Source organism: Triticum dicoccoides, chromosome 5A (genome assembly GCF_002162155.2).
Source record: "Triticum dicoccoides isolate Atlit2015 ecotype Zavitan chromosome 5A, WEW_v2.0, whole genome shotgun sequence".
In the NCBI taxonomy this organism is placed as follows: domain Eukaryota; kingdom Viridiplantae; phylum Streptophyta; class Magnoliopsida; order Poales; family Poaceae; genus Triticum; species Triticum dicoccoides.
In genome coordinates this window covers 383,710,308-383,733,513 of record NC_041388.1, presented here as the reverse complement: position 1 = coordinate 383,733,513, position 23,206 = coordinate 383,710,308, and the positions used below count along the sequence as shown (strand labels likewise).

The following is a 23,206-nucleotide window of genomic DNA, read 5'->3' as shown; positions in this document are numbered from 1 at the left end:
AGGTATCAGGAGCAGCAGTTCTGAGCTCTGGTTGGTTTAAGATCAGCCCTTCGGTCGGCTTGTTCTTCTTCGCCCTCTTGCTGGGCTTCACTTGTACGCTTAGTACAAATCAAAAAGGTTAGTACAAAAAATAGTGGTAAGATAAGCACAAGATAAGCAGATTATTATTACCTTGGAGCGGTTTTGAAAGCCGGCATATTGGACTGCATTGATTCACCAGATGAAGGTGAAGTTCCCTGATAATTTTAGTCAGATGAATTGAGTGGTTGACGAATGAAACCCGCCAAGGGGTAAAAAGAATGTAAATCGGAGATGACCTCAGCCCGGCGCTTCCTTGTTACGTCAGGTAAGCCGGAGGAGAGTTCCGCATCTTTGCTGGTCCGGGTCTGCCTCCGGCTCTCATGAATATGTCGCTTCAAAAGAAATTGAGGATCTTGGTAAGCTAAAGGATGGGAAAATCTTACTTTCCGGGTTACTCTTCGGATTTTCTGCCTCGGCAAAGGCTCGGAGTCGGAGGAAATTATAGTTACCTCTTCAATCGCCACATGACTTGCTTCGGTATCCTCCTGATGATAATCAAGGTCAATAAGATGGTTAAAAAGGAGCCTAAAGAGTCAAGAGCTACCTCTGACTCGGAGGTATCGTCCAAATGAAGCAGGTTTGAGGCGCTGGGTTTATTCCCTTTCTTCCGGGCAGCGGCTTTCCTGGCGGCTTTCTTGGCTTTTCGGGCTTTCTTTGCAGCCTCATGGTCATATTTGACCTTCCAAAATTCGTCATCAGCCTATAAATTAGAAAAAGGTTTTGAGTAAAGATGAAATTGGTAAAGTTGAAGGTAAAAATGCTCAAGTCAATAGCTTACCGCTGGAGCCGGGTTAGCTTTGCAGAAGAGACTTAGGCCTACTTTCCCACAATCTGCCAGGCTCTCATTCAGAAGATACTTGGTCATGTCATCGACAACATCCTCAGGTAAGTCATCAGGACTGTGCCGTAGAGGGTCATTCTTTTGGCCTGTATAATTGCACATCAATCCGGGGCGACGGCTCAAAGGAATAACCCGCCAGGCAAGCCAAACCCGGACCAGATCAATGCCGTTTAGGCTGTTCCCCAGAAGAGCCTTGACCTTGCTCATGGTGGGGGCTAGTGTTAGACGTTCAGCCGGAGACAACTTATCTGGCAGGGGGTGAGTTGACTCCAGGCGCAGGGCGCGAAAGCCGGGTAGAGGATTCTCGTTAGCCGGAGAAGTGTCTTGACAATAGAACCATGTTTGGTTCCAATCTTTAGGGTGACTCGGCGGTTCGGCATATGGAAAGAGATAGTCTCTCCGCCGCTGGATTGAGATTCCACTGAGTTCTAACCTGGGCCCGTTGACGCGTTCATTCTGACGGTTCAAATAAAATAGCTCTCTAAAGAGTAGCAAGCTGGGTTCTTCTCCAAGGTACACCTCACAGAACACTTGAAAATTGCAGATATTTGACACGGAATTAGGTCCGATGTCTTGAGGTTGCAGGTCAAAAAGGTGCAGGACGTCTCTGAAAATTTTTGAGCCGGGTGGAGCAAAGCCCCGGTTCATATGATCAGTGAAGACAATAACTTCTCCTTCCTTGGGTTGAGGTTTTTCTTCTGCCGGTTCAGGAGCACGATAGGACATGACTTCCTTCTTCGGCAGATAACCAGTCTTCACGAACTCATTAAAGGTGTTATCTGTGACGATAGATTTAACCCAGTTGCATCTAACGGGTGCTTTGGGATCCTTGGGCGGCATTATGGAGATGGAAGCCTATGACAAGATGGAAATTCCGGTTCAAATTTAAGCCGGAGGAAAACATTTCAATTCATATTCAAGATGGCGGCTTACCAAGGGGCCTAATGACATATGGCTAAATGTATCAAATTATTCAAGACGCCATGAGCATCATAAACAGTCAAGTTATTTAAACTACCATGGGTGGTCGGAATTATTGATTATCATCTTTTTAAGCCGGCGATAAGAGTTGCCATGGCTAGGCGGATCTAACAGATACAGTTTTTGCCTAAGTGTCACACAAACAAGTTTCACAGATTGCAATTGCTATTTTGGATCAAACGGTTGTTCAGAAAAGAAAATATTCTAGACCTAAACATCTAGTGCAGATGAATCTACGAGCTCTAATGAGGCCTCTGAACTAGAGGAAGGAATCTACTGGCATCCGAAATGGATGCGAAACAGTTACCGCACAAGCTATATGTTCTTTTTGGATCAGAAAAAGCTGCGGTGGAGGAACCGCGAAGAAACGATGAAGAACCATGAAGAACATGGAGGAACTCGAAAACCCTAGCTGCAGATCTGAAGTGTGGGAAGGTGAAGACTTACAGCTGTAGATCTACTGCGGAGGATTATTGCCGTTCTCTGGTCGATTCAGGTTGATGCAGCGGCCAAGATCGACGAAGATGGGGTGCTCTGCTGCGGCGGCGGCGGCGGAGCTCGAGTAGCAGCGGAGTCGCGAGAGGAAGAAGACGACAGAAAGGGGAGAATGGAGAAAGACCTAAAGGTCGTGCTTATTTATAAGGAAAGACTGACAGAGAGGGCGCGAGAAACGAGGAGGCCAGACGTGGTTATCCAGCTACTCCGACGCCTCGACTTTTGGGATGGTCATTAAGATAAGGATCCGTTGGGATATGACAGAATAAAATATGAATCTAATGGAAGATGACGTCATGGCGGGTTATTACAAATCCAGAAGATGACATCATGGCGGGTTATAACTTTTGCACAGACAGAAGACAGAAGGTTTTTTCTTAAGGTATTGAAGATTGACATGAACCGGTTCAAATCAATCTGGGGGTCTAATGTTGAGGATATAAGTATTAGCGTAACCCGCCCAGGAGGGGCCGGGTTATGCTAAGACGAATCATCATACGAAGCCCAGTATCAAGCTTGAAGATGGCGGTTCAATAAAGGGCCTAAAGCCCGCAGGCGACTTACGGCCCGTAGTGGTAAACCGCCGTAATGGCATGACTTGTGTTATAAGGCAAGATTAACTAGTCACCGAGCCGGACACTGTTTATGAGCTGGCCGGGAATTTGTAGGCCGCAGGGCGTCAACCCGTGTATATAAGGGGACGACCCGCTGGCGGCTTAGGGCAAGTAACACCAAATCGAGAGCCGGGCATAGCAGATTTGCTCCCTGGCAATCGAAACCCTAGAAATTCCACCTCAACTGGATTAGGCTTTACCCTTCACCGCAAGGGGCCGAACCAGTATAGCCCTCGTGTCCTTTGTCCCACCTTAACCCCTTTAAGCTTCCTAGTTGCGATGACTCCACGACTAAGTCCTTTCACGAGAACATCTGCCGTGACAAATCCACGACAACATATACTACCAATATAGATGAAGATAAAAGACATGCCTCATCTTCTTTGTAACTTATATAATCGTGCATTCACGGTGTGATCTGGTCTCTCGAACAGTCAACATGGTCGCATGGGAGGCAACAACGTAATTATCTGCGGCAATCCGATCATGGTTGTACTCTACTACTCTCGTGCATTAAGGAAGGATAAGAGGAGTGATTTCATTATAATTACCCCTAATTAATCGCATATAACCGGCACCCCCTCTGTTTTTATTTAATTTTCATATTAGATTTGACTGAATTTGACTGATTTGGCTAAAGCGTGCGGAGAATGTCAAGAGAGGTCGGGGTAGAGCGAATTTGACATGGGAAGAGTCTGTTAAAAGAGACCTGAAGGATTAGAGTATCACCAAAGAACTAGCTATGGACACGGGTGCGTGGAAGTTTGCTATCCATGTGCTAGAACCATGAATTGGTCGCGAGATCTTATGGGTTTCACCTCTAGCGTACCCTAACTTATTTATGACTAAAGGCTTTGTTATTGTTGTTGATGTATTTGATTTGACTGAAAATCAAACTTCATAAAGTTTGACCAGGTTTGGCGAATTAACTAGTGGCTACGGCTAAACGAAGATGGCACTTTGGCATCTTAATTTGCGGCCATTCCCTTTCAAGAGGGAAGTTCTTTTCTTTATGGAGAAGCTAGCATATAACATGTCTTTGGTCGGAGATCTCGGCGGAGAAAAACCTCTAACTATGGGTTCCATTTTCCTTGTAGAAACACTAAGTAAAGTAGATGTATCCACACACAGACTCAAGGCATGTACTGAAAATTAAAATCACGGACATTAAAGAAATTTGAAAATACAAAGATTGAAGATTTAACACGATCACCATCGAGAACATCGCCTCTAAACAAAATAACATCATGTCTTAACGATGCATACACGACCTCGAACCCGGGTTTAATCCATGGTTGACTGGGCTACAACCAACTCAAGAACCATCCAATGAATGATGGATTCTCCCACAAGATGGGTGCAACAGGATCCACTATTGTCATTTTGCTTATCCTTCTTGCTTGTATAAGTTTTTGCTAATTTAATTATGTTTCAAGCAACAAAAAATAAGAGCCACCCGGAAAAAAAGGAGAAAGCAAGAAAGTGGCATAATATTTACTGTTTTCTCCAAATCTAAACTGCAGCGTTTGATTAATTTGTTGTGAAATTCTTTTCACCGAAAGTTCGTAAAGCCCCTGAATTCTAGCATATCCCTTTCCTCCATAGTCCACTACTGACTCGTAAAGATTGGTGCCTGGACTGCCGGTGTTAAACAACTAATATAATTGAAGCTTATCCTCAGCATCTTCCTCGAGACATCCCCGTAACTTGCACGCTTATGCTTGGCCATTCTCAGCTTTCTACAGGCTGCATGAAGCCATTAGCTGCTCTAAAATATAGTGCAGTTTGCAATTATTTGCCAATCATGTTAATCTAATCCTGGGGTTTAGCGAGGAGACATCCCCGTATCCAGGCTGAGCTGGTCGCCACGGCCACTCCCCCCGGCTGATTATTATTCTAGAGCAATAATGTCGTTGTGGAGTATATATGCGCTCGAGTTGGATCCGATTGCAGACACCACCCAGCTGGTGCTGACATGGCAGAACAAGCATGATTAATTTTGGTCGTCTTTAGTTATGAATGAAATCTCCGGTGGTAAACTCGGTGAGTGCCTTTGTGACGCATCAGCACCTGTTTGTTGTGTTATTTTAGTTCTAAAAAAAAGACCAACCTAAGGGCAATCTCAGCTGCCCAGCCAACGGGTCGACGCCTCGTCCTCAATCATGCTTATTTTAGTTCTCAATCATGTCAAAGTTGTCTTCGCCAAATGTTTACATATTATTTTGGACGCATGCACCCCGTATGCTTGGACAACTACACGACCTTGGTCCAACTTAGAGCATCCGGAAATTCGCAGGGGCACTCAAGTGCGGAAGTATGCACCTGCTCAGCCCTTTGTTTTCTTGTATATCTCCTCCCCTTGTTCTATGTAGTTTGGATTTTGGCTCTCTGTACAGTGTAAATATTCATTGATTAATGAAGAAGCAGTACGATACTCTTCTGTTGTAATGTTGCTAAAAAAACTCTGGCGTGGGGAGGGGTGCCACAAGGACGCTGCCAAGAGGGACATCACCATCGCCAGCGCCAAAGCACAGAGCTTTCGTTCAAAGTCTCACCCACGCATCGTCGAGGCACCACGGTTAACATGTCCATCGCCACCAAACCAGACCTCCACACTGTGATCTAAGAGTTGCCACTGCTAAAGCATGGCCACACCAAGATTCCACGTCGCCCCGCTCCTTTCCGTCCACACAACCAAGGAGTTGGGTCACCACCACCTGCCCGCTTGCCGTAGAGTCGACCACATTGTCCCTAAGGTCTCAGATCAGAGGCAAAGTGCGAGAAAGCATTGCGGCTTCAACGAATACGATTAACTAACTGTGCTACACGAAACCTATTTTTGTAATGTGATATAAGAAATATACATAAAATTGCGGGAAATGGGCTAGCCAAACCAATAAAGGTCGGAACAAGAGTTTTCACGTCGGACATGATCACATGAAGCGGTGTTCCCATCGGTATCTTGAAGACGGATCGTTCGATAGTCGGTCTCCGCTAGTACTCCACGCCATGCCTAAAGACACTAGCAGATTGATGAGATGTATTTCCACCTTAAACCACCGGCATGGCTGTCAGGTGTATGTACATCGGATTCACTAAAAATTTGTAACATTTTATATTTGTGAACGGAGGAAGCACAAGTTTACCCATCCATCTATCTGTGGAAAAGTAATTAATTACTCATAGTGCCACCTTAAACCTATAGAAAAACCAAATTCGCGGCAGCTACAACTACAAGAGGTACGCGGGGCTCGAGGCAGGACGGCCACTCACTCACTCACTCACATGTCCGCGGTCGATCCACGGATCGGTCGACACGCAGACGAACAAATGTGGGAAGCTTTGGGACGAGGGCTCGATCCGTTCAGAGCAGTTCGTTTCCAGCTGCGTGCCTTCGTCTCCTCCTCTCTCCCCAATCCCCATGCATCTGCAAGATGTACAGCACAACAAGTCAGAGCCTTGGAAGTGCAGGAAGAAGAGCCGGCACTCCTACGTAGCAGAATCTCACGCGCAAGAACCGGTCCGAGCGGACCCGACGAGCTAGCGGCGGACGGTCGTGGTAGACGATAGGTCACGGGAGGAGGAGGGAGCTGCGCGTGCTGCTCCGCTTGGCCTCACGCGCGCGGCGCCGAACGCTGCTCCGTCAGATTCGAGATCGCACGCACGGGCGAGCCAGAGCCGGAGCCGGAGGACGCGTGCGCGCGCGCTGACGCGGCAGATTCGGCCCGTCGCGTCAGCGTTCGTCACGGACTCGCGTGCTGTCAGACCGGGTCAGGGCAGGGCAGGGCATGGCGTGCTGCTTTGCTTTGCTGCAAGAGGTAATAGCACGGCAGGTCCTTCAACTTGTCTTGTATGTGATGGTTTGGTCCTCAAACTTGCAAAAGTAAATTATTTGGTCCTCCAACTTGTCCTCAAGGTGCATATTTGGTCCTGGCCCAATCAGCAACAGCCAAGTGGAGCCAGCTGGGCTGAGCCGGTCAGCTTCGCACCTTTTGCATTTAGCCCCTGCCGTTTAACGGAATTAACTCGCGGGACACCACATGCCGCCAATGCCCGGCACCGCGGCGAGCTTGGGCATCGCCGCAATGGACTCCGGGATGGTGCCCGCGAGGCGCACGTTGGACAGATCGTGTCCCCGGCCAGGGAGCGCTACCCCGCCGGCGAACGCCTGTCTTCCAACCTCGCCGTATCCTTCTTCTCCCACCAGGCCTCCCCAGCCATGGCAGCTACAGGGCTGAACGCGTACGCGCGGCCATACAGCCGCCGCTCCGCCCGCGCCCACCTCACTCCGCTAAAGCCCCATCCTTCCACGATGCTGGGGTACCACGGCCACGCCGGCGACCCGCCGCCTTCCCCGTTCGCCGCCAATTACTCCCGCGCCACCTTCCCCGAGCACCACTGCCCCGGGGCCCTCCCGCCGCGGCCTTTCTTCCGTGAGCACGTCGCCGCGCCGCGTTACGACCGTCGCCCGCGCGGGGTCATGTTCGATCCTGAGAAGATGTACGCGCAGGTGATGCACAGCTTCAACTACAAGCATAAGGGGCGAGCGGCCGCGGCCGGGAAGGGCAAGGGAGGACCCGTGACTCGCCCTCTGTTGCCGGCGGCACCGCCGTGCGGGCCGCGGGGGCAGCGGGCCAGGGGCAGGAGAAAGGTGTACGTGCCGGCCGCGCACGCCGGAGGTCGCCGTCGCCGTCGCCGTCGCTCACGAGGCGGAGGGCGTGGCCGGTGCCCCCGCCGGCCTGGGCCTGGTACGGCCGCAGCCGCACGACCGTGTAAGCGACCAGCTAGCCCAGCCACGCTACGCCTTCCCGGTTCTCCACCGTTGTACTGTTCAGTTCGTGCCTGCGTTTTAGCTGATGGATCTTTCGCCTTTTTGGCGTGCGCCGTCGCAGGCGCGCCTCGATGATGAAGCTGCTCGACGACCCCTGCACCCGCGTGAACAGGCGGCACGGCCCTGGAGCGGTGGCCGCCGCGTCCGATATCCTCTACCTGCCCATGGATTTCAGGTGATTCATCTCATGCTTGCTCTTCTCTCACGGGTTGACAGGGTGATTTCTCTTGCCTGCATTTATGCTTGTGCGGTAGTGGAACAGATTCTTATCAAGTATAGTAGCATCAAATGGACGAAGCCAACGTTAATCCTGTAAGTCAGAAAAATAAGAAGCGTACTTTCAATAAGTTCCTCTTCTTTTGGCGAGACACAGTTTCACAAAGTACGTACGTACCGACTTGTTTTGTGTGCTTTGGTGTTCTTTATTTATTATTATTAGTCAGGTATAATGATCTTTCCGTCTTGCAAAAATAAATGGGTCAGTCTATGTCACATCTAGATGTGAGATAATACCTCACATCTAAGTGACATCGTCCTCTAAAAATCTGTCCCACCTCGTTTGACAAACAAAAAATTCTGTCCCACCTCGTTTGTCGATCTCCCACCTGGCCTGTTGCTTGTCTATCGTCAACACTCGCCCACCCATCCCGACTACCCCCACCTGGTGGGCCTTGTAAGTTGGGCTTTTGTATTGTCTGTTTGTTTGTCTCAAAATTTGCTCACGGGCCTGGCCCTTGTTTGTTATTAGTAGAAAAAGACCTTGCTTGCTTGTAAAAGAAGTTGACTGCAGTTGACTGCAAAAGCTTGATTCTGGTATGTAGAGAAACAACACAGCAGTTGACTGCCATCAGTGTGTAGCAAGAGGGAATTTGTTTTGATCTCTCCAGGAAACAACAAACTATGGGCGCAGTTGCGAGACGAGAGTGGACTCGCATTTGGGGCAACAACAAACTATGATTCCAATTACGAGTCGAGGATAGACTTGCAATTAAGACAACTACAAAACAACGAGCCCAGTGCGAGTCAAGGATCGACTTGCAACTAGGATGAAACAAACTACGAACCCAATTGTGAGTCAAGGGTGGACCTGCCACCGGGATGAAAAACTAAACAAAGGCCAAGTTGCGAGTCAAGAGTGAACTTGCAACTAGGTTTAAACAAACTACGAGTCTAGTTGTGAGTCGATGCTATACTTGCAGTTGGGACAACTACACAAAACTATGATACGAGTTGCGAGTCGAGGGTGGACTTGCAACTGAGATAACTACACAAAACTACGATACAAGTTGTGAGTTGCGAGGGTGGACTTGCAACTGATACAACTACGAAACTATGAGCCTAGTTGCGAGTTTAGGGTGGACTTGTGATCGGGATGAAAAACAAACCACATGCCTAGTTGTGAGTCAAGGATAGGTTTGCAACTGGAATGAAACAAATTACGGGCCTAAATGCCAGTCAAGAGTGAATTTATAATTGGGACAACTACACAACTAAAAAGAAAATAGGAAATAAAAATAAAAATAAAAATAAAAAAAAGCAAAATAAAAACTGAACCATAGCTCAACGGAAGAGAGTGAGAGCAACGAGTCATGTTACTCTATAAAAAAATTGAACCCGCACCCACCACATAGAGTGAGAAAAGTTGCTGCCCCGCAAACTGAAAATTGACACAACCCCAACAATAAATGCGAGTCGCGAAACGCCTCCAACGTGCGACGTCACATAACCGGAGAACAATGGATGGAAGCCGTGAAACGGGTCGACAACGTGACGAAGATCAAAGCATTGCATGAAAATTTCAGCAACAAAAGATTGTATATTTGAAAATTTAGAAGAGCCGACATTGCTAATCTCGTCCCGATGAGTCACAGTCTATGGAGGATCGTACACTCACACTTACGCAAACATGGAAGACAATGAGAAAAACGACCAGCAATACGACACGAAAAACCGGCCTGACAACGCAAACACCAACACGACCCAAGGTACATGCATGTGAACAAAACATTTTTGCACGAAACATACATGTTTGATCAAGTGGTGAACAACTTAGTTGTAAAATCATCTAGATGTAAATTAGCAAATGCAAAAGAAAAAATATATGAAAATAACGATATTTAAAATAAAAGTAAAAAACAAAAACAAACAAAAAATACGCGTGGCATTTTCATATTTTTTTCTTCAATTTTCCTCTTGGGGTAAGATAACAAATAAGAAAAAAATTAAAATAGAAAAAATGCAACTAATAGTGTGCTGCAGGGTGTGTTTGCACGAATTACAGCCCATGCATGCAGCTACACATACGTGCAACATCGGTCACATCCCCAAAACGATGTGAAAAGAAAAAAATAGACGTTCAATGAAGTCCCATGGGCCGATACGTGTCCGCGCAAGAACAACAATGAGAAAATAAAATGCACTATGCTGAGAGAAGAGAACAAATCTTAAAGGGCTTTCATCCTATGATGATAGAATTAGATACGAGGCAACTACGGTATTTCACATCTAGCAAAAGACAACAGCAAGCGACATAGCCCGCCTCTTCCACTTCTACACCGCAAACCAGTTAAAAGTGGGCTACAAGTGCGCAAGAAAAAACAAATGTCCAACAAAAAAACAGACATGCACCACGAACGGGTCAACAAAAAGTGGACAGAACAGAACAAGAGACACAGAAATACATTAGCCGATGATGCGAGATCAAGAATTTGCGTGAAAATTACACCAATATGATCCCAACAGAAAACAACTTAGCAAAACTTCAAAAAAAAAACAACTTAGCAAGAGGCCCTTAACAAAAGCCTTGATTATTCTCCCAGTTCTTATTAGTACAACGGTCATGCAACCAACAAAGAAAAAAAGCCCAAAGAGTCACATCACATGCAGCAGACATGGGCTATCTTCCCAAAAGAAAAAGAAAAGGCAGACATGGGCTAAGGCCCTCACGCATGACACGAACAGGCAACAGGAACACAACGTGCAACCGACAAACACGGCAAGCGCGGCCTGGGGATAGCAGGCAGCGACAAGAGATGAAGACGTTTACACGATTTTTTCAGCAATTAGATCGTGTGGTGGAGAAGTGAGATACTATTTCACATCTAGATGTGAAATAGCAAACCTGAAAATAAATATGGCAGAATATCAACCATACCGTATGTGCAAAAACTGCAAACTGTGCAACTACCAACTAAAAATATGTGCAGCCTTTTAGTATATCTGTAAAAACTAGTAGTACTATCTCCAACAAAGCCCCTGGAAGAAGACAAACAACCAAAGCAAGCGAGGGGAAACAAACAGCCAATGAAAGCATGCATAACTTTAGTTTGGTCTTCCAGCCTGAATGAATCGGAGTTAAAACGGTCACGATCTTCTTCTGTTTTGCAACGGGCAAATTAAAGCAGGCAGCGTTGCAACAACAAGGGGTGCGCGGTCGTCAACGGCGGCCGACGCGGCGCGCGGGCGGCACTACGCTCTACACGGCCGCGGCTGGAACCGTTCGCTCGGCAAGGCGTACATGCAGGTAACGAACGTGCACGCACGCACAAGCCTCCTCCGTGCCGTCGATGCATGCATGCATTCATGCGGTTTGTTCTCTCACACTGTGAGCCGTTGGTCTTTGCAGGCAAAGGCTGGTGAGGCACTTCAGCCGCTCCACCTTCGCGTGCTACACCGATGAGTACCTCCCGGTTGTCTTCTCGCCGCCACGCGACGGTGCCGCCGACCCGCCCCCGGCCGAGCCTAGGCACCTCGGTCGACGTGTCCCTCCGTGCGTCCCTGCCGTCGAGCCGATGAAGCCGGCAAGCAGCTGGCATGGGTGCATCGAGGCGAGGCTATAGCGAGCTAGCTAGCCACTCCAGCAGAGGTGCCCCGTTAATTCCGATAAACGACAGGGGGCTAAATGCAAAAAATGCAGCGCTGACCGGCTCGGCCCAGCTAGCTCCACTTGGCCGCTGCTGATTGGGCCAGGACCAAATATGCACCTTGAGGACAAGTTGGAGGACCAAATAATCTACTTTTACAAGTTTGAGGACCAAACTATCACATACAAGACAAGTTGAAGGACCTGTCGTGCTATTACCTCTTGCTGCAATGCTACGCTGCTGCTTGCCTCTCGTGACCGATATGAGAGGAAATTGCACAAACCACCTACTTTTGGTGCTAGTATTGCACAAAACACCTACTTTACATGTTTATTGCACAAAACATCATATATTGGGGCAATCCCTTGCGGCTAGGTCTAATCCATCATTTAAGTGTGTTGACATGATTCTTGACAAGTGGATCCATTTGTTAAATGCACCGTTAGCAAAAAGAAGAAGAAGAAGAAAAAAAAACTGGTCACATCATCAGCCAATTAGAACCGTCAATATCTCACAATTTTTTGCTTTAATTGAGCTGAATTTCCCCTAAAATATTAGTGAGTGTATTTATGTTTTACTGGATTATTTTTTAATTTTCTAAATGTTAAATTATGAACAAAAAAGTTGACCAATGGAAGTCCTGCATCCATTCTTAAACCCTTCGACTGGGGGTGAGATATTTACCAATGAAAGGCCCGCATCCATTCTTAAACCCTTTGATTTATGCATGTGGAACAAAGAAAACACCATGAAACCTTGGTTTTTTTTCAGGTTTGTTAATAGGACGGGTTGTCCATACATGAAATCTTGAACTAGGATTCTTTTCCATTACAGTGCGCAAACAATCTCGCATACAGGGCCGCCCCTAAGGAGGGCAGGGGGCGGCCGCTGATACGTCTTAAACATATCTATAATTTTGATTGTTTCATGCTATTACACAAACACCCAAAAAATTAGGTTCATTGGCAAATATACGTCGATCAATGACAAAATTTCTACCCGACCATGGGGTGGGGAGGGGGTGTGGAGACGAGCTTACCCGACGACGTGGGAGAGCTGGCTAGCCTCCATCATCGGCAACCACTTTGCCAATGGCTGCCACGGCCTACTCTTCTGTGCGATGTGTTTTGTGCAAGAAAAATGCAAAATAATCCAATAAATCATAAATGCACTCGCTAATATTCTAGGGAAAATTCAACTCAATTGGAGTAAAGGATTGTGAGACATTGACAATTCTAGTTGGATGTTGATGTGGCCGATTTTTCTTTTTTTTTTCACCGGTGCACTTACAAACTAGATCCACTTGTCAGAAATCATGTCAACACACCTAAATGGTGGATTAGACCTGGCTGCAACAAATTACCCCAATATATGGTGTTTTGTGCAACAAACCTGTAAAGTGGGTGTTTTGTGCAACAAACCTGTAAAGTGGGTGTTTTGTGCAACCCTAGCCCCAAAAATAGGTGGTTTGTGCAATTTCCTCCATCGGGCGAGCAGCGTCTGCGTGGCTGAAGGCCAAAATCAGGGCTTATTTGATTCAAAGAAATTTTAAAGGATTCTAATCCTCAGGAATTTTTCCTATGTGGGTTGTTTGATTCGTAGGTTTGTAAACCATAGGAATTTTTTCATCGGATTCCTTTGCACTAGATTTCATAGAATTTTTTTTCATCCACTCAAACCTCTTTGAAAGAATCTTACGTTTTTTCTATGCACAATCAAATACTTGTATAATCCTGTAGGATTCAAGACGACATGCCACTCTAATTTCCGTCGGTTGACTCTTTAATCACACTACAGCTCGACTTCTGGCTTCTTCCAGTTAGAGTCTATGCATGTTGACTCCAGGCTTCCAGTACTCCACGCATGTTCTTTGTCTTTTTGACAAAAGAATCCACGCATGTTGAATGCTGGGTTTGATTTACGTGGATCATGTACGTTATCATGCGCGACCGATTGCTTTGCCCGTTAGTCACTTGCGTGCGTACACGCGCCCCTGAATTTGAAATTAGGGTCAAGTAAACGACGCGAGAAGATGCAATTTTGGACCTTCGCAGCAGAAAAGATGCTGTGGTACGTGCACGGCGGTCAGGTGCCTGCACGTATTGCGTGGAGAAAAACAAGCGACCACGTGCGAAATCCAAGTCCCGCCGAGAATCGAAATCAAGTCCACCAGCTTGTTTTTCTGCACGCCATACGTGCAGGCACCTGACCACCAGCAGCTTGTAGTACTACTACCACGATAGCACACGCAACGGGACGCTGAAAATTTGAATAATTTTGTTTGTGTACGTGTGGTCAATGCATGCAACATGCTCCATCCAAACCACCTCCCATACTTTTTCTTTTGACTTTCAAGTTTGAATCTATATACTTTTCAACCAAAAGTTTAATTTTGTTTTGTTTGTGTATTCGTGTTTCTTGCAATGAGTGCTTTCAAACAAGACCACTTTTGAATACATTTTGGCATTTTTTTTATCAAAGTGTCAAATATTGAAACTTGACATTCGTAATATTAAGCTTTTGCCAAGTTTCATATGAATCAACTCAATTTATAATATTAAGTTTTTGTTAGGGTTTAGGGTTAGGGTTTAAGTTTTAGTATTTGACACTTTCTCGTTTTTAGGGCCCATGGCACACTGTAGCGAGACGGCAATTGTAGCTGAGTTTTGTATTCACTCGGTTTTTTGAAAACATGGGAAGATTAATTGTTTTGAAAAAATGTGAATATTTTTTCAATTTTTGATTTTTTTAAACACAATTATTTTGAATTTTTTTTGAAAAGCAAACAATTTTTGGAGTTCCATATAGTTTTTGAAAAATGCAAACAATCTTTCGATTTGCCAAACATATCTTAAATATATTTTTTGGAAAATGCGAACAATTTTGATTTTTTGATTTAGTTTGGAAACACAACAATTTTTTTCTGACATTTTTTGAAAAACACAAAAAAATAATAATGTCAGAACAATTTTTTAGAAAGCAACACTTTTTAAAAAATTCAACTATTTTTAACAATTTTTGAAAGAGAGAATAACAAAAACCACAGAGGGAAATAGACGAAAAAGACAAAAAGTGAACAAAACAAAAGAAAAAATGCAAACAAACGCCGAACTAGAACCTTGTAGGAAGTTCCTAAAAGCGGTCTAAACTGAGCTAGAAGCTTTGAGAAAGTTCCTAAAACAGGGATTGGTAGAAACGTGTAATAGGTTAAATGGGCCGGCCCATCTCGCCTTTCGTCGCTTGTTCCTTGTGGAAAATGTCGATATTTCGGTGCAATGTGGGTCACGTAGGATTTTACACTACGTGGGTGTGTGCATGTTTTGCTCAAAAAAAAGTTGTGTGCATGTGCTAGCATAGTGGGTTGCGATGCTAGTCCTTAGCAATCTTGCATCATGGCCTGTCTGCGTACATGGGTGCCCCCTGGATTTTGGGGGCTCGGGACAGCCACCCCTTCGACCCCTTCTAAGGGTCGACGCAACAATGATCACGACGACCATGAGCAAACTTGTCTACTCGTTGCCGGCTTGGGCAGAGCATGGCGGTCAGGCACATTGTCAACGTATTTGGTGGTGCAATGGTGATCGGTCACGAACTCATCCATGTCGAGGACCATGGTGGTGGTGGCAAAGAGATGCGGTTTGAGGACTACACAAGTTGGTGTTCCAGCTCCTAATTCGAACTATACTTATTGGACAAAAAAAGACAAAATCAGATGTGAATAGTATCAAATACTATTCACCCCAAAGCTGACACTATTTATAGTCGAACTTGTCTTTTTTGAATCTCTAACTGTAGATCGAGTTTTGAGCTGAATTTTTTTGTAGTTATAGACATGCCCCGCATGTATGTTCTACATTTTTTTCAGATTTTTTTGGATTGTATAAATATGAAATGTTTGGGTTGATCCTGCGATCTCACCTAAAGGGCTGATCCTATACTAGTCTCCCCCACAGAGAAGTGGGTTGGCTTTTGTGGGTCAAGAGGAACAGACCGAGTTTGACCCGCTCTTAAAGGTGGTGTTGAGCTGAACTGGTAAAGCTGAGTTAGGGTGTAGAGTGGGACCTGCCCCTAGCTCATAGGAAGACCTCCTATAGTACATACGCAGAGAGAACTGGTTAGAAGGGTGTTGGGGAACGTTGCAGAAAATTAAAATTTTTCCTACGGTTTCACCAAGATCCATCTATGAGTTCATCTAAGCAAGGAGTCAAGGGAGAGAGTTTGCATCTACATACCACTTGTAGATCGCGTGCGGAAGCTTGCAAGGTGATGATGTAGTCGTACTCGACGTGATCCAAATCACCGATGACCAGCGCCGAACGGACGGCACCTCCGCGTTCAACACACGTATGGGACGGGAGACGTCTCCTCCTTCTTGATCCAGCAAGGGGGAAGGAGAGGTTGATGAAGATCCAGCAGCACGACGTCGTGGTGGTGGATGCAGGGCGTCACAGCAGCAGGGCTTCGCCGAGACTACGAGGGAGAGACGTAACGGGGGGAGGTGGAGGCGCCAGGGGCTAGTGTATGAAGTCCCTCCTCTCCCCCACTATATATAGGGGTGCCAGGGGGGCGCCGGCCCTAGTAGATGAGATCTACTAGGGGGGGCGGCGGCCTAGGGGAGGTTTCCCTCCCCCCAAGGCACCTAGGGGTGCCTTCCACCACTAGGACTCCTCCTAGGGGGAAACCCTAGGCGCATGGGCCTAAGGGGCTGGTGCCCTTGGCCCATGAAGGCCAAGGCGCACCCCCTACAGCCCATGTGCCCCCCCGGGACAGGTGGCCCCACCCGGTGGACCCCCGGGACCCTTCCGGTGGTCCCGGTACAATACCGATAACCCCGAAACTTGTCCCGATGCCCGAAATAGCACTTCCTATATATAATTCTTTACCTCCGGACCATTCCGGAACTCCTCGTGACGTCCGGGATCTCATCCGGGACTCCGAACAACATTCGGGTTTCTGCATATACATATCTTCATAACCCTAGCGTCACCGAACCTTAAGTGTGTAGACCCTACGGGTTCGGGAGACATGCAGACATGACCGAGACGCTCTCAGTCAATAACCATCAGCGGGATCTGGATACCCATGATGGCTCCCACATGCTCCTCGATGTTTTCATCGGATGAACCACTATGTCGAGGATTCGATCAAACCCTGTATGCAATTCCCTTTGTCAATCGGTACGTTACTTTCCCGAGACTTGATCGTCGGTATCCCAATACCTTGTTCAGTCTCGTTACCAGCAAGTCACTTTACTCGTACCGTAATGCATGATCCCGTGTCCAACACCTTGGTCACATTGAGCTCAATCTGATGATGCATTACCGAGTGGGCCCAGAGATACCTCTCCGTCATACGGAGTGACAAATCCCAGTCTCGATCCGTGTCAACCCAACAGCTACTTTCGGAGATACCTGTAATGCACCTTTATAGTCACCCAGTTACGTTGTGACGTTTGATGCACCCAAGGCACTCTTACGGTATCCGGGAGTTACACGATCTCATGGTCGAAGGAAGAGATACTTGACACTTGCAAAGCTCTAGCAAAACGAACTACACGATCTTTTATGCTATGCTTAGGATTGGGTCTTGTCCATCACATCATTCTCCTAATGATGTGATCCCGTTATCAACGACATCCAATGTCCATAGTCAGGAAACCATGACTATCTGTTGATCACAACGAGCTGGTCAACTAGAGGCTTACCAGGGACATAGTGTGGTCTAAGTATTCACACGTGTATTACGATTTCCGGATAATACAGTTATAGCATGAATAAAAGACAATTATCATGAACAATGAAATATAATAATACTTTTATTATTGCCTCTAGGGCATATTTCCAACAAAGGGTTCGTCCCATACTAAGGAAGAAGCCAATGAGTGGAGTTCTATATGGAAGATTAAAGTCCCGTCAAAACTTCGAGTTTTTATCTAGCGTTTGGCACGACATTCTATCCCCTCTGGAGAGGTTTTGCAGCGTAGAAATATGGCAACTAAAACAACATGCAACTTCTGTGGGGCGCACGATACTTGGAGGCACGCCCTCCTTGGCTACCCCCTATCGCGCATCATGTAGCCTCTTTCTTTGGAACCAGTCATCAATCAGCTAAGTTTAGTACAAGAGGATAGTGAGAAGAGATGTTGTTTACCATACATGATGTTATGCAAACAGAAGATCTTGTCATACTAGTAGTGACTCTTCGGGCTATCTAGGGTGCTCGCAGAAAAATAGTACATGAAGGTATATTTCAGAGTCCTTTTGCAATCCATGGTTTTATTACATCGTACTTGTGCGAGCTGCAAGTGATTACACCCAGCAGCGTTATTTTGAATGTAACAGCGGCCCGACCATCACATTGGTCAGCACCACTGTCGAGTTTCTCCAAGTTCAACGTGGACCCAACAGTCGAACGAGGTGGTATGTTTGGAGCAGTGGGTGCTATCTCCAAAGATCATTTGGTTGTATTTTTGAGTGCCTCAACAATTTTCTTCACCAAAATTGATGACTCAACTACTCTAGAAGCCTTAGCTGCCAGAGAGGCCCTCGCTCTAGCCGAGGATCTAAATTTGCAGCACATCCACATCACATCAGATTGTAAGGCTGTGGTGGATGATATCAAGAAGGGAGGTGCGGCTACCTACGGTCCTATTATCCTGGAGATCTAGCAACATTTAGTAGTTCTTACTTCTTGCAATATAGTCCATGAATTTAGGAATTCAAACATTGAAGCTCACGGTTTAGCAAAGCATGAGTTGACTTTAGGCCCTGGCCGCCATGTTTGGTTAGGTCAGTCTGAGGATCTTCCTTTCGTCCCTGTAAACGTGACGACGGTTGAATAAAACTTCGTAAGATCATCTCAAAAAGTAGTGCATACATAACATAAATAAGACCATATGTTTACGGGAGCACCTATTCGGTGCTTCACGCGTCTGAAGCGTCGTTAGTGCTCGAGCACACCCTAGGCGGGCCACAGCCCCCTAAGTCACTAGGTGGCTGCTGATGACGCGCTTGCCAGCATGTATTGGTTTACAAAAAAACAGGTTTTTTATAGATGAAAACTCCTATAATTTTTTTTAAAAGTGCTCGCAAAATTTAGAAAAGTTCACAGATTTTAAGAAATTTTCTAAAAAGAATTTAGGAATTTCCAAAAGTTAATGATTTTAGGTAAGTTAATAAATTTAAAGAAAGTTCATTTACTTTTAAAAAGATCACGGATTTAAAACATATTCATGATTTTTTGTAAAAAATTGCGCTCATAAAAATCATTACTGAATTAACAAAAAGTTCAAGATTTTTTAAAATGTTCATGAATTTATCAATTTTCTTAATTTAAAGTTTTCAGCAATTTAATTTTTTGTTAGGTTTTAAAAATGTCCATGCAATATAAAAACGTAACCTTTAAAAATGATTTTTTTAAAGTTCATCATTTGGAGAAAGTGAACGAAAAAATGAAAGCCCAAACAAACGGAAAAAGTAAGCGAAGAAATAAAGAAAAACCATGGGTGATTGTGGATTAGCTACTATTTGGAGTTCAAGGAAATTCCTATATTTACATAATGCTTTAAAGTAGCTCCCTCAAGTATGTTCTAGACTCAGACTAACTTGTGGCTGGATAGGTAGGAGGGCAGTGACACTCCTAGCCCATCAAATGCCAAACCACATATTTAACCATTTGGTGTCTCGTAAAGGTGGAATATTCTTCTAGTTGGAGGCAACGTCTCCAAAAGCGATGCACAACCATAGTCCATCGAGGTGCTCATTGGTGTAGAGTGTGCATGCATTTATAAGATTGAGCATATGTATGTATTTGAGAACGACGGCAACAATGTTATGTTTTTCTAAAGAAAACCTATGTTCTAGAATTTTTAGCCATTATAAACTCCTTACAATTACTAAACTTCTTAGGAATAGAGGCCAGGGAGATCTTAATTTCTTTATTCTAAGTAGGCCCTATCTATAAGAGTTTGTTTAGGTCGTGGGTTCTGCAAATGACAGTTTCGGAAATAATATTTCTATTAGAACACTTAAAAAAATCAAGGATTTTTTTTTTGGGAATTTTGAAAGTGTTCAATTTTCTTATGAAGTATTAATGAATTTAAAAATGTTCATAAACCTAGAAATTCTTCATGAACATGGAAAATATATTAATGAATTCTAGAAAAAGTCCATGACTTATAATTTTTTGTGATTTTTTTAAAATAGTCATGAATTTGAATAATGTGCATTGCTTTTTAAAAATGCTTGTAAATTTAGAAAATGTTCATGAATATGGAAAAATATTCATGGAATTTTTTAAAATGTTCAGAATTTTGAAGAAAATATTTCTGAATTTGAAAAAGGTTCAAGAATTTTAATAATTTTCTTAAATTTCGAAAATAGTCATAGTTTTAAAAATATTCATGAATATTAAAATATGAAATGAAAACAAATATAAATATGAACATAAAATAAAACATAAAAAACAAGACGAAACCTTCTCCAAATCGAAAGGATACACCTACGTGGGCAATCCCAGGACATCCGCGCCGTATGCTTGGAGTGTGAATTACGATAATAACTCTTGGGAGAAAACTAAAATTAATTCCATGACCGAAGAACGGCGTGCGCGTTACCCTGTAGTTACATTCATGCACGATATGAGAAATTGTTCAAGCGCACAGTTGGGTTAGAAGCGTGTTGGCAGCAGGACGGACACTCTCTTTTGGACTTCTTTTAGGAGAGTGGATGTTCTACTCTAGGGTATACTACACCCTCATTTGGAAAAATATATATGAAAAAACGTGATAAAACAAAATCCAAAAAATCTGAAAATTTGAGACATCAAACTATATCAAATGTTCGAGCATACTGCCAAATTTCAGCCAACATTTGAGGAGCTCTCACTAAAAAAACAATGCTCAAAGTGTGCACTTTGAGCATTGTTTTTGTTTTTTTTAGCGAGAGCTCCACATACACTTTGAGCATTGTTTTTGTTTTTTTTAGCGAGAGCTCCACATATGTTACTTTTGGGTGAAAAATTACAAGGAGCTCGAACATTTGATGTATTAACTTTTCAGATTTTGTTTGATCAATTTTTTTTCAAACTCGGTTGTAGTACACCCAAGAGCAGTGGCTACGTTACATTACAGCGAGAGTGAAGGAAAGTAGCCAGTACTCTCGAGTTTGGTAAAAAAAATCTGATCACAAAATCACAAAAAAAATCTGAAAATTTGAAACATCAAACCTTATCAAATGTTCGAGCTTCTTGCAAGTTTTCAGCCAAAAATAACATGCAAAAACAAAATCATCAATGTTCAAAAAGTTCAGATTTTTCACTTTTTTTTTCCAAACTCGGGTGTAGTACACCCGAGAGTAGTGGCTACTTTCCGTTCTTTTAGCTTTCACGGTCACGGGCCTTGGCGTCGGAAAGTGTGGGGCGGTTCGGGCTTTGCACAGCACCGAGAAAAGCCCCGTGCCCACGTGGCCGACACGAGCCAACTCGCTCCCCCGTGCACCCGGTCCCGCATGTCAGCGGCGGCACCGCACCGCGTCACTTTTCACCGCCCGCAGGAAAACCAGCCTTCTCCCGCCCGCCTTATTGGCTCGCTGTCTCCACCACTCCTCTCCCCTCGCCGTCGACCGGCCGACCGACCGAGATGGCGCCGGCCGCGCGTCTCCGCCTCCTCGCCTCATGCCGCCTCTTCTCGGCGCTTTCCGGGACGGTGCCGCGGTGCCGGCGAGGTCAGCCTGCCCGTCACCGCGCTCCTGCCTTCAGCCCGTTCGACGTAATGCCGCTCCGCGGGATGGGGCTTTTACAACCCGGTGACTGGGTGTTCTCTTCTTGTTCCAGGTCTCCGAGGTCTGAGCACGCTCTCCTCGACGCTGGGGTCGGGCGCCGGCGAGGACGAGATCGAGCGCATCCGCCGCGAGTTCGAGGACGCCAAGCGCAACTACCTCAGCATCCCCGCCGCCATCAAGGACATGCCCAAGATGGACCCGCAAGGTCTGGCCGTTCGCTCCTCCCGACCACCGTGTGCCCCTGTCTTGTTGCTTTATTGTAATGTTTTAAAATGGATACTGAATTTGCTGGTTGGGTTCGCGGGGCTCCAGGCATTTATGTGAACAAGAACGTCAAACTGGACGACCTGCAAGTCTATGGCTTCGACTATGATTACACGCTGTCGCACTACTCCGACCACCTTCAGTGCTTGATCTATGATCTCGCCAAGAAGCACTTGGTCAATGAGGTTTGGCTGTTCCCGGTTCTGGATAGTCTTTTTATTGCATAGCTTGATTGGTGACCTGTGGGTATGTGTGCTGTGAGTGCCTGAATGGTGGTCATTCTCTGTGCAGCTGAAGTATCCAGAGAGTTGCTTGCAGTATGACTACGACAGCAGCTTTCCTGTCAGGGGCCTTTACTATGACAAACTAAAAGGGTGCCTTCTGAAGCTTGATTTCTTTGGTTCTATTGAGCCCGATGGATGCTTCTTTGGACGACGGAAGGTGAGGAGTTCACTAAACTTTCTATGAGCATTCACATGTAAAATGTAGGTTCTCACTAATGTGTCCATTCAAGCTTGGACATTGGGTCTAGTGGAACTTTAATGGTGCTGCTAGAATGTTAAGAATATGATTCTCCACCACTACTCATTTTGCTGATTCTGAAGTTAAATGCAGACAAATGAACATTGTCTGTTGGTGATATATATTCGTCCTGGTGTTGGAAAATCTTACGTGGGTGTTTGTTGACCAGCTAAGTTCGACTGAGATAAAAGAACTCTACGGCACAAGACATATCGGAAGAGATCAAGCTCGTCAGCTTGTTGGGCTGATGGATGTCTTCTGTTTTAGCGAGGTAATTTTGAATTGATCCAAGCCCTCTCTCATATTCATTTTGTTCACTTCTTTTTATATCATTTTCTTGAAGTAGTAAAGCACTATCAGTAGTCGTTACACATAGCCTGAGTTAAGTAGCACACACACACGATATACTTTTGAACTAGCAAAGCACTATCACTGGTCAGTACACATATCTCGACTAAGTAGTGCACACACAATATCTCCCATGTAGTTAATGCTTGATGCATAGATGATGGATGTTTTATCTGTAGGATATTCATACACATTTTAGATGTGTCTGATAATTCTCGTTGGGAAGATAATTGTGCATGTCATTTGAGTGCTCACCTCCCTTGCAAAGATATATTCCACAGTAATCTGCCCTAGGTTGTTTATAAAACACTGAGAGTTATCCTGCACTCAGTTATAGCTTCATGTACTATGCACAGCTTAATAACTGTTTCTGACAATAAAAACACTCTCATTTCTACAGGCATGCCTCATTGCAGATATTGTTCAGCACTTCGTAGATGCCAAGCTGGAGTTTGATGCTCCTTATGTATATGAGGATGTAAACCAAGCGATTCAGCATGTCCACAGAAGTGGTTTAGTTCACAGAAAAGTTCTTTCAGAGCCTCAGAAATTTCTGTTAAAAAATGTAAGCGGTACTGCATCTGATT

The 23,206-nt window shown here is 45.1% G+C and overlaps 1 protein-coding gene across 1 annotated transcript in view; it reads left to right on the top strand.

Moving 5' to 3' along the window:
- The first annotated feature begins 21,244 nt into the window (after positions 1 to 21,244).
- Positions 21,245 to 23,206, top strand: part of LOC119301671 (5'-nucleotidase domain-containing protein DDB_G0275467-like) — a 6,315-nt gene continuing 4,353 nt past the window's right edge. Inside the window, exons 1-6 of the mRNA XM_037578663.1 lie at positions 21,245 to 21,428; positions 21,538 to 21,690; positions 21,798 to 21,934; positions 22,041 to 22,190; positions 22,441 to 22,542; positions 23,020 to 23,184. Of these exons, the coding sequence (XP_037434560.1) occupies positions 21,344 to 21,428; positions 21,538 to 21,690; positions 21,798 to 21,934; positions 22,041 to 22,190; positions 22,441 to 22,542; positions 23,020 to 23,184 (792 nt within the window). The 5' untranslated portion in view covers positions 21,245 to 21,343. The remainder of the gene's footprint in view (positions 21,429 to 21,537; positions 21,691 to 21,797; positions 21,935 to 22,040; positions 22,191 to 22,440; positions 22,543 to 23,019; positions 23,185 to 23,206) is intronic.